The sequence below is a fragment of the Xenia sp. Carnegie-2017 genome, unplaced genomic scaffold (assembly GCF_021976095.1).
Source record: "Xenia sp. Carnegie-2017 unplaced genomic scaffold, XeniaSp_v1 HiC_scaffold_46, whole genome shotgun sequence".
NCBI classification, from domain to species: Eukaryota; Metazoa; Cnidaria; class Anthozoa; order Malacalcyonacea; family Xeniidae; genus Xenia; species Xenia sp. Carnegie-2017.
This window is the reverse complement of record NW_025813511.1, coordinates 1,607-16,153: the sequence shown is the minus strand read 5'-3', so window position 1 is coordinate 16,153 and position 14,547 is coordinate 1,607. Positions and strand designations below refer to the sequence as shown.

The window sequence follows — 14,547 nt, the reverse complement described above, 5'->3', positions numbered from 1 at the left end:
ACCTCGACGTTATGAAAAGCCGAATGTAATCTTTTAGAAGGGCATGAGATATTGCATATGATCCAAACCATACAATCCTGTTTTCAATGCCATCATAATGCTTTTCGTAGCACAAGAGGAGCAAGGTCTACAATACACTAAATAATTTATTTAAGTCAAATAATTATGAAGTGAAGCCTAACCTATAACAAATCAGAACTTACCCTTCACATCATGGATTGAACAAAAGTACGCAACTGAACACAAGTCTACGTACAACCATTCATCTTGAATAGAACGTTTATCCCACTCTGCACCACAAGAACAAATACCACTTTCAGATGGCCAAAATTTTATGACCATTTTTTCAGGAAGATCAGTAAAATCGCTTGCATCATTCTCATTGCCTAAAATAATTAAATTGTAATATTTACAAAATGCTAGAAAGTACTAAATACCATACCGATAAAGGAAATAGTATATGTAAAGCTAAAAGGATGTTCACCATTGCAGATTATCTTGCATACCTGTTTCAAATAAAGAAACCTTTTCTTTGCTAAGTGTAGCCAATTCAAAATAGTCTCGCATCTGGTGTAATTCCAAAGGAAAACTTAAAAAGTGCCAATGGAGAATCCATTTCATCCTCGTCAATGATTTGCAAGGGTTGTCACATGAATGCAATGATATGACGAACAGCTGCAACATTTTAACTCGGGGTGGGGCGGCATTACTTTTGAATACACAAAAGTACAAACCCCCCATGGACTATTCACTGGTTTTACAGCAATCCACTGAACCTCCCTGCACTAAACAAGTCCAAAATATGTAAAATCATTTATCTTAAGGTTGTATTATGTGTGTATGTATGTGTGTGTATGTATGTGTGTGTATGTGTATGCAGATTAATAATTATGATTAATTATGACTTCACAAAATCCTTAGAAAGTGCTTAATATATATATATCAGGCACGTAAAGCAAATGGTGAATATGACTTTACTATTTTTGTCATACATTTAGTTTATACTACTTAATGTATGTACTGTAAGTATGTGGCTATGTATGTATGTGAGTATGAATGTTTATACCTCAATAGTCATAAATAAATTCAATTTGCCCTGTTGGTTATCACCCTAATAGCTTTATAGAAGCTCCTGAACTTAGGCACAGGATGTATGGTAACAAATTGTGGGGTATTAGAAGGTTGAGAAACAATACGTGTATTTGTACAAAAAAGTTATTTTCACATAACAAAATATACTTCTTCAGGTTGCATCTCATGGTAGGAATGATCACTGAAAACAGACTGCATCATGGATGTGGATTCTGCATTCTTAAAAGAAATTGATGAGATAAATATATTGTGTAAATAATCATTCACAAGTTTTAACAATATTTTTGCTTGTAAAGCTGTGCTGGTTAACATCCACATGTAATAAGAACAATGTCGAACAAGGGTCTTGTAAAACACAGAAGGATGACTTCACAAGGGTTTGAAATGTCCAATAAACTGATATTTAAGGATGAAGACATTTTCTCCCATACCACATGAAGAACTTTACATTGAAAAATAAGCCAAATACAAATTTGAGACATTCACTACATGCAATGTCAGATTAATATGTAACAAGTTCTCACATCTTTGACAAGGGTCTTGAAACAAAGAGTATGTAAGTGTAAGTCAAAATTTGGTGAAGCTGTTCAGACACCTTATATCCTGAAAGAGTAACACACAACACTTACTTTTTTCAATAAAATCTTTGGCTTCAAAACCAAACTTTCTATCATACACAACCAGATATTTTTTCCATTGCTAATATGTGTATGCAACTAGGATATGGTATATCTGACAAGTACAAGAATGTTGTTTTTTTGGGCTATTTTAATCATTTCATTTCAGTAACATCTATTTTACATACCTTTTTGAGGATCTAATTGTATATTATTAGGTAGGGCTTCAACAAATTGCTTTCTATTTGCATCACATGAGCAGCACAATATCCAACCATAGCCATCAAGCAATAGGTGGGGATATCGATGTACAAATACAAATGAATTATGCTGAAAAAAAAATACATGCAGATTATAGCACCAAAAAAAAAGCGTATTGAGTAATATCATTTAGTTGGGTATATACCCAACATTGAAATTATGGAAATAAAATTTGACATCACCATAATTGTTCTTTTGTTTGCATTATAATCATGAACAACAAAGGATTGCTGATGTGATACATTTGATGCAAAGTCAAACTGTAACAATAGCCCAGTATAGTGGCCAGTGGGTGACAAATGACTCTGAAAGAGAAAGTACACAGTAATTATTAATGTTCACTGTTTCAAAATATCTATTGTAATATATTTTTATGTTTGTTGAGCACATTTCTACCAGATGTTAATAAAGTTTTGCTACACAGTGTTTCATGCATAAGCAATCAACAAGCATATTGTCAATTTATAACACATTAAAACATGACTAGTGGTAAACAGTATAAAGTATAACTGTATATGTGAGAACTACTTGACTATGTTGACATGGTTGTTTGGGTTCCTCTGTAATAATAGAGATAGATTGCTTGGTAAAGATATCTTCAGAGTCCTACAAATAAAGACCATTATTTAATTTAAAATGTGTACAGACTTTTAATAAGTGTTTAAATAATGCATGCCTTCTTTAAATTACTTCAAATTTTTAGTTATTTCTAGTGAAAGCAGTCCTACATATAACCACTTCCAATGACTTTTCATGAGAAACAATATCAATATGTACATTAAAACCTGTGTTTTGGTGGTTAACTCTTGGTGCTTGTCATAATTTTCAGCAATATCTTCACTTTGTTCATTCTACATATAAATGAAAAAAAACCCATAAACATAGCGTATTTTTATATCTACATAGTTTTACATTATATGTAAACTTACCAAATCCCCAAATTCATTTTCTTGTTCAAAAAATTGAGATTCATATGACACACTGCTATTCTATTAACATATATGACATTGTGATTAAAGGATGTAGAGAATCCAGACTTGAAATTGGAAAATGTGCTCCGAATAAGTGTTTTTCCTTACACCACATTGTGGGCATAAATAAATTTGTACACATACTTTTGTTAATATAACTGTGGTAATAAAAATAAATTAATATGAAATTGTGCAACCAGAAACAATAAAAAGAACACTTTAAAAATTCCTACCGCATCATCTTTTTGTGTGTTTCCTTTCCTCTCCACGTTTTTGTAAAAGAAGTCATTTGAGCGTCTGAATTTCTTCCTGAATTGATAAATTTTGCAAGTGTACCCAAAAATTAATACCCCGATTTATAAAAACCAGTACTGCACGTGTTCTTGGATTGACAAAGTTAGCCTAGAATTAGTCTAAGTACCATTCTCCCAGCCAGACTTCCCGATAGATATTTAAAAAAGTACTAAGCATAGTACTGAGTGACTGAGCCCTGTTGATCGATTGCCTTGCTTCGAACTTTTGATGTTGCAAACTCCTAAAAAATATGAATACGCGAAGAAATATTGTCCTCATACATGAACTTTGAAAATGTAGTAAATGGAAGCCCTGAAATTTCTTCTTGAGCTGCACCAGTCGGATAATATACACGATATAGTTAACATACCACTTGTTCAGAATACGCCTTTTTGAAAGCATGTCCATAATTATTCACTATCATCCATTGTAACCACTATCAACATCCTAATGTCATTGGTCAAAAATAGTCACATGTTTGATTTACTTTTGCCTTTCATTCATGTCATTTCTAGATATCAATTTTCTTATTCGTCCAACGTTCAATCAATAATAAAAAAATATTTATTGTAAATTTTATTACAGCAAATGAACGTGACGCCAAGAGTTTGTAAATCATATGCAATTTTTCGTCGTGGTATAGTGAACTATCTCGACCTTATTTAAACCTGAACATTTTTACGAAGATGGTTCGAAGTTCTCTGCAATCTCTCACCAGTTTAAAGAAGCAAAAGACAAAGTAGGATCTTTAACTCAAGATCCAGGGAATGAATTGAAGTTAAAGATGTACGCCCTTTTTAAGCAGGTATTTTACGATTCATAAAGATATTGTATCCGGTTTTTACATAAAGCTTGAACATTAGTTGTTGTATCTCCTAACTACAAGCTCTTCAATTAAATGGTGACTTTAAATTTTTAAGCACAATGTGCATCATTGCATTTGAATCACATTTTTGCAAAGGCACAGTGAATTTTTTTCAATTATAACTGTTCACAGTCCCACCATACAATACAATCAAAGTTAAAAATAAGACGAACCCAAATAACAATATACATTTCCAGGGTTCTTTAGGCAATGTAATACACCAAAGCCTGGGACTTTGGACTTTGTTGGAAAGGCAAAATGGAATGCATGGAACGATTTGGGTGATTTATCACAGGTGAATATTTAGTTTAAGAAAGGCTGCACTTATCTTATAATGAACATTCAATATGTATCTAGTTTCAAACATCACCAAAGGACTGTATCTTTCAACAATTTTATTGAACACTCTCACAAGTCTTACTAAAATCTATCGTCATCAAATTATTTACAGTAAAAAGTTGTTTTGTGCAAAGTTGACAGCACACCGTTAATTAAGAACTGAGTGTGTGGGTCTTCTGGAAATTATGAGTACCTACCGAACATACAGCTAAAATATCTGCATGTAAATCTGTGCTTTTCAATGGTTTTAATATACATAGTTTCTCTCCAAGCCATGCAATCTGAATTATATCCCTATTTGTATTTACTAAGAATTCCTTAACATTTAGGAGAGTAAAATCTTGTACTTAACATTCTTAGTATTGGTGATGCAGGAAAAAAATGCAAATGTACCATTGATTCTCTATCAAATACCTATGTACTTTTGAAAAAAACTTCTATTGCATGTAATGAATACTTTTAAATTGAACTTTTCTTTTAGGTAGATGCACAAAACAGTATATAGCACTTGTGGAATCTTTACTAGGTGATTTTGAATTTTGCTGTGTATTATAAACACAAAGCTTTTCTGCAAAATATTCTGTATAAACATCATTTCCTGTTGTGTACATGTCCTTCTCAACATTGAACTATAGAACAGATTTTTTGACTAACAATGTTTTTAACATTACAGGAGTAAGTTTGTTATATGTCTACAGTTTTTTTTTTGTTTTTTTTAAACCTGTCTTAGTTAACTTTAATCACGATTTTGATTAAAAAAAAGAAAAAATTAAAATTTAATTAAAATTATAAACTACAACATGCAAATATAAATGTTAAAAACTAAATCAAAGATAACTAACATCAATGTTTAAAATATCCATGATAAAGGGACAGTCAAGTGTAAAGACAACTTTCCCAATAACCTAGGTCAATATTTAAAGTATGTTCGCGAGTTGAGGCAGATCGACTTCCTCGTATCGCAGTAATTGCTGACCTAATCAGTGCGAAAGACAGTTTACAACGCATCCACGCTAGCCTGATGCCATATTGCAGCTTTCTCTGCCAGCAGATCAGCTAGCCGCTTATAAGCAATTGCTGTCTCTTTCCCCATACCACCTGATGTTGAAAAAACCAGTGGTGTAAAAGCAGCATATTCAATCTCTCTTACTCGATCACCATATTCCCTTTATATGTCTACAGTTATTAAAGTTAAATATTGTTAAAAAGGTTTGACATGCAAATGAAACACCTTAGTCATTCATTAAGGAGATGAAACATCTTTGAACTCAATCTCTTACACTTTTGGGCTGTTTAGTCCAAAACAGTTATTGCAAATTTATTCAATATTTCTTAAATGTAACTTCAGGACAAGAATCCAAGACCAACAGCCAACCCAACAAAGACATTAATACATCAAATGAGTTTGAAAATATTCTTGTCTCTACTGATGGCGGTTTGAGGACAATCACAATGAACAGGCCTGATAAATACAATGCTTTGACCCCAAAGGTTTGTTGTTAACTACTAGAAAATCATGCTAGAAAATCACTACTAGAAAATCACCACCTCTTCTAACCATAACCAGCCATTTATTCAATGGTTTATCTCTAACAATTACCAGTCATACCCATTCAATAGACTACGTGTGATAAAATTAATGCCCAACATAAAGTTCTGATTAGAGCCATAGAAATAGACCAAAAAACAAATTGTAAAATTTAAATTTATTGTGACGTTTCGTCTTTACTCAAGACATCTTCAGACAAATAATAAATAGGACGTTAAGACAAGGTATTATATTTACAAAAAGGTGTTAAATTACTACTAAAGGAAGCGGTGTCAAATGGATACATGATAAGGAAGTTTGGAAGTGAAATGAAGAGAACTTAAAAGAGGTTAAGTGGAATGGAGTTTCCTTGCACATTAAGTGAAGGCTTGTGTTTATTGATTAGAAGGCTTTCATGGATGGAGAGTTCATAAGTATCGTTGGAAGAGGAGATTATTTTAAAGTCGTCTAAGTTGGGGGTGTGTCCAGTTGCGTTAATGTGAGCAAGAATGCTTGATGATGCAGGGTGGGAAACTTGGTTGCCTGTAGGGGATATTCCCAAGTGCTCCGAAAATCTGGTGTGTAGATGACGTGTGGTTTGACCCACATACGAAGCGTTGCAGCTTCGACACTTGAATAAATAGACTACACCAGATCTCAGAGGTTTGGGAATTTTGTCCTAAAGGGAAGAAAGAAGAGATACGTTGAGAAGGGCGGAAAACAAATTTAATGGATATATGTGGGAAGGCTGCAGCACAAAGGTTATTGATTTGTGTGCGAATTTGAAGGGAGTGTATGCCGGTGAAAGGAAGACAGAAATAGATGGGCATTTTGTGAGCAGTCAAGACAGGTGGTTTAGGGGCAAAGGTGTTGTTAAGGAAGCGACGTGTGATTTGGTCAATTATACGTGAAGGAAAACCGTTTTTGGTGAGTGACTTTCTGGTAAATTCGAGTTGTGTATGAAAATTTTCGTAAGTAGAGCAAAGATTGAAGATGCGGTGAAGTAAGCAGGAGACTAATGAAAGTTTGTAAGTGGGATGAAGCTGTGGAAGTTGGTGAAGAGGCCAGTGAAAGTAGGTTTGCGGTAGACGGAAGTGGTGAATTTTCCATTAGTACGAGAGATATCAATGTCAAGAAATGAGAGCTTTCTGTTTTGTTTGACTTCAGATGTGAATGTGATGTTAGGGTGTTGTAGGTTCAGGTAGTCAAGAAAGAGAGGGACGTGATCGGAGGAATGAAAAGTAAAAACAGTCGTCAACGTAGCGTCGGTAAAGTAGTGGTTTGAATGAAGAAGGACAATTATTGAGCCAGGATTTTTCGTATCAGCAAAGAGAGGGCCCAATGGACTGCCCATAGCCACACCATCAATTTGCTGATACATTTTCCGTTAAAGATAAAGTGACAGTTCTTAACAGCTAGAGAGAGTAGTTTTCAAATTCTGTTGCAGTGAGTCCGTTGAAGTACTGGTGGTTGTTAAAATGCTTTTGGATATTATGTGGATGGTTTCGTCAACAGGTATGTTAGTAAATAGGGATACGACATCAAAACTAGCAAGGACAACATTACTGTAGTTGATATCGCAGTTTAGAATTTCTTCAACAAACGAGAAAGAGTCTTTGATGATAAGGTTGCTTATAGTGAAGGGTTTTAGGAGTGGGATGAAAACTTTGCTAGATTATACGAATAGTGATTAATGGAGGAAAGAATGGGTCTGAGAGGGATGTTACATTTATGTATTTTAGGAAGGCCATATAATATACCTATTCGTGAAACAGTAGGGTAAAGTTCTTTGTACGTTTCTTGGCCGATAGATTTGGCATCTTTCAACTTTTTTAATAAAGATTTCACTTGATTTTCTCGTTGTAAAGTGACTTTGACTGGATCTCCATTAAGAGGTTGAAACTTTGTAGTGTCAGATAAGAGTGTGTCCATTTTCTTTGTGTAGTCGTCTTTGTTAAGTATAACGATGCCATTTCCTTTGTCAGGTTTAGTGATGAGGATAGTTCTGTCGTTTTTTAAATTATTTAAAATGTTCAAGTCTTCTTGTGAATATAGAAAAGGTGGTGGGCTGTAACTTCGGAAACCTGAGTGAGCAATGTCTTTTAATTTGCATTTGATCGAGTCTGGAAAAAATCCTGATGATTCATTAACAGGTTCTCGTTTGAGACGGTTGTAGAGTTTTTCAAAGGGTGTTAAGAAGGTGCAAATGTTTAACTTTTTCGGTGGGATGGAAAAGTTTAAGCCTTTTGAAAGGATTTCTTTCTCTCTGTCAGTAATGAGGCGGTTTGAGAAGTTGAACACCACTTTATCAGGGTCGATAAAGTCGATAACCTTTGTGCTGCAGCCTTCCCACATATATCCATTAAATTTGTTTTCCGCCCTTCTCAACGTATCTCTTCTTTCTTCCCTTTAAGGACAAAATTCCCAAACCTCTGAGATCTGGTGTAGTCTATTTATTCAAGTGTCGAAGCTGCAACGCTTCGTATGTGGGTCAAACCACACGTCATCTACACACCAGATTTTCGGAGCACTTGGGAATATCCCCCCTTACAGGCAACCAAGTTTCCCACCCTGCATCATCAAGCATTCTTGCTCACATTAACGCAACTGGACACACCCCAACTTAGACGACTTTAAAATAATCTCCTCTTCCAACGATACTTATGAACTCTCCATCCATGAAAGCCTTCTAATCAATAAACACAAGCCTTCACTTAAAGTGCCCCTGTCAAAAAAATGAAACTCACATATATGAATCTTTGTAATACGTACATGCGTTATTTGAAAATCGAATTTCGATTCTGAATTTAGTGCAGAAATTATAGTCATTTGAACATAGAATTTTGAGAAGTAAAAATTCGAAAACCGCGCATAAGAGATTGGTACCAAATCAGTCTAGTGACGTCACAGTAGGATCCGGTCAGGCCTATTGATCCACGAAAACATTAGAGCGTGTATTGTCGAAGTGTTCTTGTACTGTAGTTGGCGGCCCGAAAAAGTCACGCAAAATAGAAAATGCCAAATAGATGTATTGTGGCTGGTTGCTCTAATGTCTCTAATGTAAAAAAAGGAGTCTCGCTTCATTTCATACCGTTTTCCGGAGATGAAAGGCCAGAAGCCAAAATAAGACGTAAACAATGGATTGATTTCGTACGGTTGAAACGGGCAAATGGGATCCAACACCTAATTCCATGTATTTGCTCAGCGCATTTTGCAAAAGAAGATTTTTCGCAAATGTTTTCTGGTCTGTCGGCTAAAGTACCTAGATTAGCTACCGATGAGATTGGCGTCGTGGCAGTCCCTAAATATAATATTGCAGCTGAATGTCCCCCGTCAGCAAGAGCCAAGAGAAGGGTAAGTTTATTCATTCCATTTCAAGAGATTAACGCACGCTTTTAAAACATGGTAAATACAGTAAAATACACATGAACCTATTTTGAGAATCACTGTTTTGTACATAAATTTGTTGACATTTTCGAAAGGTTTTAAAGGAAGCATTGTCCACAAGTTTGTCTCGACCAGGAGAATCAGAAGAAGAGCCAGAGGATTTCGAACACTGCGTGCCAATGGAATTAAATGTGGATGAAGAGATACCAAGCGATGTTCCTTGCAGCAAAGTATATAGTATATACCTTTATTCCTGCTAGTATAGTGCGATCTTACAATTTGACTTGCTATTCGTGAGCTTTTCTGTCAAAACATATGTTGACCCCTACTGACATTATGCATACATTTTAAGAAAGACTTTTCTTTTAGACAAACAGCGCTTTGACTCAGACAGATGGTTGTGTTGGTTGTGCGTACCTACTGAAAGAGAAAAAAACATGGAACAAATATGTAGCTCTAAAAGCAAAATACGATGAATTAGTGAAAGCCAAACGTTCTAAAGGTATCGTGTTTGGCACATAAGTACTGCACACGTTTCGTGTTTTCACTACAGGGAAACCCGTATAATATTTCCGGCATTTATCAGCCGTGGTGCCGGTTATTATAGCTGTATTGCTAAACTCACGCAATAGAATTAAAAGAAGACATTTTATGTTAAATGATAATTTTATGAAACTTTTTTAAATTAACTTGTTCGATTTGTTTATTATTATGTAGGTGTTCAGTGCAATATACTGAATGACGAAGAGGTCATTCAGCACAGAGCTGAATCTGAAATGACGGCAGGCAACGACGTAAATGAAGAGTCTGAAGACAGCGAAGTTGAAATGGACACGGTTGCGGACGACGATTTTAAAATAGAAGACGAGGCTGAATCGGGAAGATCGGAATTTGATGAATTAGAAGATGAATGCAGAAGGTAAAATATTTGACTTGTTTGTAAATGCTATCTAATTGTGAATCATTCTATGTCTTGATGGCACCCGTATGACTCTATCTTCGTTTAGGAATCCTAGAGAAACATATACGGAAGGAAGAAAAATACATTGTTTTCCAATCCCAGTTGATGTTACTGTTTAAATTTTGCCATGTTTGCAAGGCAGATAACCCGCTCGTAGAAATGGTAACAGATGGTACACTAGTTGTTGTCAAAACAACCTGTGGAAACCCCGCGTGCGATAAAAGGAATAACATCTGGAAAAGTCAGCCACTTTTGCCAAACACAAAAGTAAATGCAGGAGACTTCCTTTTAAGTTTTGCCATACTTGTTTCTGGAGGATCTTCCACCAAAGTGATCAACATGTTTCGACACATGGGGCTTGCTACAATATCTAATGAGTCTTTCTATAGACACCAAGTGGTACGTTCTTTTGCATTAAAAATACTTGGACCGTTCTTTGTTCGAAGAATTTGATAGTATTTCTTATTCTTACTTAAGAAAATGGTGCTTCCGACAATCTTTCTTCACTGGAAAGACTATCAAAGAAAGATTCTTGATAGATTACAGGCTCTGGAATCAATTACCATTTCTGGTGACGCACGACATGACAGCATGGGTCATAGTGCAAAATATGGTGCTTATACAATATTTTGTTGTACTTCAGCTGAAATAATCGATTTTAGTTTGATCCAGGTATAAACAAATTTTAAAATTCAACCTCAAGCAATGTGACTATCATTCAAAGGTTATGCTGATTGTGTCTCTTCCTTAATTGTAGAAATGAGGTTGGAAGCAGTGCTATTCGGTGCTATTCGGTGCTGGTCGCTATTCAGTGCTTGTTCGCACTCTTCTATTTCCGTGCAACACTGACACTCTTTAACATTGTGAAGAAGCTCAACTCGACAATTGCCACATTTACACCTTAAAACGTTATTTTCAAAACTTAATAAAGAAGCTCTGTACTGTAAATTTCATTTAAAAGAAATCCCGATGAATTATATTACAAAACCATCAAATAATTACCATTGGTCATATTTCTCTTCGCCGTCAAGTCTACGTTGAAGTTCTTTCAAACGGTCATCATATTTTTGTTTTCTTCCACGGTAGTTAGAAAGCCATTCTTCATCAGCAACTGGTTCATTGCTGTATGGGCCAACGTCTGCGTTGTCATCTGTGCTTTTGTCGTCTTTAGTAGCGGACGCTTCACTTGTCTTTTTTATATCAAATATCCCGGGATAATAATTCCAATCAGAGTCGTCTGTTTGGTAGCTAGTACTTTCCGTGTCTGAGTTCGATGAGGACATTATTAGAAAAATTGAGCGAGTTTTGATTGTAAATATCGACCTTTGTACAATAATTTTTACTATTTGTAAACAAGCTGAGATGCGAACCGGTTCCTACTGTGACGTATTAGTTACCAGGTTTCCGACTTCGCGATTTTAAAAAACTTTTGCCGTTAAAATTTGAAAATTTTGCAATTCATACCGCAATAACTCGGCAAAAATCGTTTTAATTTAATTCTGATTTCCATTTTCATTATGTACATATTACAAAGATTCATATGTGTGAGTTTCATTTTTTTGACAGGGGCACTTTAATGTGCAAGGAAACTCCATTCCACTTAACCTCTTTTAAGTTCTCTTCATTTCACTTCCAAACTTCCTTATCATGTATCCATTTGACACCGCTTCCTTTAGTAGTAATTTAACACCTTTTTGTAAATATAATACCTTGTCTTAACGTCCTATTTATTATTTGTCTGAAGATGTCTTGAGTAAAGACGAAACGTCACAATAAATTTAAATTTTACAATTTGTTTTTTTTGGTCTATTTCTATGGCTCTAATCAGAACTTTATGTTGGGCATTAATTTTTTATCACACGTATTCGATTTCCGCTCGGCAAGTCTCTCGCTACCATTCAATAGACTACCTCTTCTAACCATGACCAGCCATTTATTCAAAGGTTTATCAAGATTTTCTTCGACATTTCCACCAGCTGCTGGTTCAGTTCATTAAAAGTTCCGTTTATTCAAAACCTTTTGAAATATGCAACAAAGGACAAATACTCTGCAACAAGGGGCCGCATCTCGCAAGAAGCCGCAAGTCTCTCATCAATTTTCATTCAATTGCTTCAAGATAGTACAATCATTGGGATTATTTAAGCCTCAATAAATAGATTTATGGAGTAATAATATGTACTTTAAAAGAAGAAATTCTCGTTGTAGTTTTGTCAACGCCACAAACGAAGAATAATGTTTACGAAGCTGAAAGCCACATGTTGTATGTACTTTGCTCATTATCACTTATTTATTAGCGGAAAGCTAAGCTGTTATGAATAGCGCAACTTACAAGATGCTTTATAATAACAAGAAAAATATAAATTTTGGAACTGAAACTGAATGTGATCTTGAGAAACATGTGAAGATGTTTATAGATAGTCACAAAGATTTCATGCGGTTTTCATGGCTTAAGAACATAATCTAAAACCGCTTGCTGTTTGCACACCTTTTACCTTTTTTTTAATAGAATGTTGAGCAGTAAAAGAAAATTTATGGTTTACTGATTGAGAAAGATCTGTAAGGCTACTAATAACTTGCGATTTCTCTTGCATAAAAAGGAATGAACAACTATAATTTTAAAAGTATAGTTTTTCACAGACGGTTTTTTTATTGTGAAATATTCTGTCTAATGCGAAAAGTTGTCCATCTACAACAAAATTCGCGGTAAAAGAGATTAACCACATATCAATGCTTTATAAAAAGTCAACTTGGGAGATTAGAGAAAGCTGTTAAGGCGTGGCACGAATCGAAAATTTTAAATTTTTTTTATGAATTTAAACTATTGTAATGTGTATGAATGAATTTGATTGGTTTTGCAATAAAATTTAAATTGACGTTGCAGTTTTGCAGCAACCCCATGGTGGCTGTTTCTTTTGTCTATATAACACGTGTTTTATAATAAAGTGATAAGTGTCGTTGTCTCTACAGTTCGCATCATATCGATGTAAATTAAAGTAAATTTGGACTGTGAGATAATGACTTCCCACATGTCTCATTTTGCTTCCTTTGAACATAACATTTTTTATATTTAGTTTGAGGAAGCAGCCATTGGCAATGAACTTTTAACATGCAATTGGCATAGAAGAAAGCGATCCGTTTTCAAACTGTGAATTTGTTAGTTTATGGAAAGTATTTGTGGTTTTCATATGCATCATGCTGATGGACTCCTTACAAAATAATATCATTGGATTCCCTTTGCTGTTAGGCGACATGGTGGATGCCCTTTCTTTGTTTGTTATTCCCATAAGACACACATGAAAACCAAGAATTGCTGTTTTCAAAATTATAATTAATGTTTGCTTGATGAGATGAAGACAAGAAAGAGCGACTCGCAGCTTTGGCAGAAAAACGTGTAAAGTAAATTTGGAATGTGATTGTCAAAAATTGAGATAACTAAGCAAGAAGAGCAGGGCTCAAAATAACGGCCAGGCAACGGACAATGATTTTCAAAAATGCCTATGTATCGGTAACATTTTCAGTTTTCCCATAATAATTTATTATTCGGTTTTCCTTTCAATATGCTTTTGAATATTGAGCGTCAATTTTACATATGTAAAACCATGCTTTCTCTAGTAATTATATGCTGGCTAGTGGCTTGTTGCATTGAAGGTTACGATTCCGTTCTCGTAAAGTGTGTCGTGAAAAGCGACACGCGGCTTTGCTGAAAACGTGAAAAGTATATTTTGAATGTGAGATGTATTGACGTCGGACATTTCTCGCTTTGCTTCCTTTGCAACATTACTCCTTTTACATTTAGGCAAGGTCGAAATTCGTTCGTTGAAATTTGGTGAAGAAGCCATTATCAATGAAATTGAAAGCGATGTAGTAAGTTTATGTTATGTTTCTATATCTTTAGATTATTCTTGGCTCGATGTTTTTCTTCAATCATATTTAGCAGATATAATCACTAACAACTTGATTTTCACGTTTGCTAGCGTCAGGAATACGTCTAAAGAGATATTGTGATAAAATTAATCTCTTAAAAATCTATTGTATTTAATTATTGGTACTTAGGTGTGTGAAATGTAATCTTTGGAGTTGTGTGCATAAACTATAGTTTTTGAGTGTGAGGTGCATGAAATATAGTGTTTGCCGGCTAATTGTGTGAATTATAGTGTTTATGAGTTAGATACAGGAAGTATAGTGTTAGTGAGTTAGGTGGATTCATTATAATATTTGTGATTTAGGGACAT

The 14,547-nt window shown here is 34.7% G+C and overlaps 2 protein-coding genes and 3 long non-coding RNA genes across 7 annotated transcripts; 4 read left to right on the top strand and 1 right to left on the bottom strand.

Moving 5' to 3' along the window:
• Nucleotides 1-332: 332 nt before the first annotated feature.
• Nucleotides 333-3,679, bottom strand: LOC124456363. Its single transcript, XM_047006825.1, has 10 exons — nt 3,606-3,679; nt 3,363-3,476; nt 3,175-3,250; nt 2,900-2,959; nt 2,756-2,821; nt 2,499-2,576; nt 2,153-2,275; nt 1,898-2,039; nt 1,240-1,304; nt 333-386 (listed from the first exon to the last, which is right to left on the bottom strand). The coding sequence occupies exons 1-10, from the start codon at nt 3,641-3,643 to the stop codon at nt 333-335; spliced, it is 816 nt and encodes a 271-aa protein (XP_046862781.1). The 5' UTR covers nt 3,644-3,679.
• Nucleotides 3,680-3,713: 34 nt separating this feature from the next.
• On the top strand, nt 3,714-4,397 carry LOC124456362. The gene is made up of 2 exons (XR_006952236.1): nt 3,714-4,040; nt 4,298-4,397. It is a non-coding gene; the product is annotated as an uncharacterized LOC124456362 (long non-coding RNA).
• Nucleotides 4,398-9,786: 5,389 nt separating this feature from the next.
• LOC124456360 lies at nt 9,787-10,371 on the top strand. Its single transcript, XR_006952235.1, has 2 exons — nt 9,787-9,856; nt 10,072-10,371. It is a non-coding gene; the product is annotated as an uncharacterized LOC124456360 (long non-coding RNA).
• Nucleotides 10,372-10,386: 15 nt separating this feature from the next.
• LOC124456358 lies at nt 10,387-11,061 on the top strand. Its single transcript, XM_047006824.1, has 2 exons — nt 10,387-10,714; nt 10,793-11,061. The coding sequence occupies exons 1-2, from the start codon at nt 10,421-10,423 to the stop codon at nt 10,991-10,993; spliced, it is 495 nt and encodes a 164-aa protein (XP_046862780.1). The 5' UTR covers nt 10,387-10,420; the 3' UTR covers nt 10,994-11,061.
• Nucleotides 11,062-12,148: 1,087 nt separating this feature from the next.
• LOC124456359 lies at nt 12,149-13,647 on the top strand. Of its 3 annotated transcripts, XR_006952234.1 has the most exons (3): nt 12,149-12,575; nt 12,822-12,871; nt 13,387-13,647. It is a non-coding gene; the product is annotated as an uncharacterized LOC124456359 (long non-coding RNA). The 3 variants fall into 3 exon arrangements; XR_006952232.1 differs by lacking the exon at nt 12,822-12,871; XR_006952233.1 differs by lacking the exon at nt 13,387-13,647 and having other exon boundaries at nt 12,822-13,207.
• Nucleotides 13,648-14,547: the final 900 nt, after the last annotated feature.

What these genes read in the sequence shown, in the direction of transcription:
- LOC124456363 (XM_047006825.1), bottom strand. Translation starts at nt 3,643, where the DNA reads ATGGACATGCTTTCAAAAAGGCGTATTCTGAACAAGTG. An exon ending in AAAATGAATTTGGGGATTTG is followed by an intron (nt 2,822 to 2,899) that starts GTAAGTTTACAT and finishes ATTTATATGTAG; the next exon opens with AATGAACAAAGTGAAGATAT. An exon ending in CAAACAAAAGAACAATTATG is followed by an intron (nt 2,040 to 2,152) that starts GTGATGTCAAAT and finishes TTTTTTTTTCAG; the next exon opens with CATAATTCATTTGTATTTGT.
- LOC124456358 (XM_047006824.1), top strand. Translation starts at nt 10,421, where the DNA reads ATGTTACTGTTTAAATTTTGCCATGTTTGCAAGGCAGATAACCCGCTC. An exon ending in CTTTCTATAGACACCAAGTG is followed by an intron (nt 10,715 to 10,792) that starts GTACGTTCTTTT and finishes TTCTTACTTAAG; the next exon opens with AAAATGGTGCTTCCGACAAT.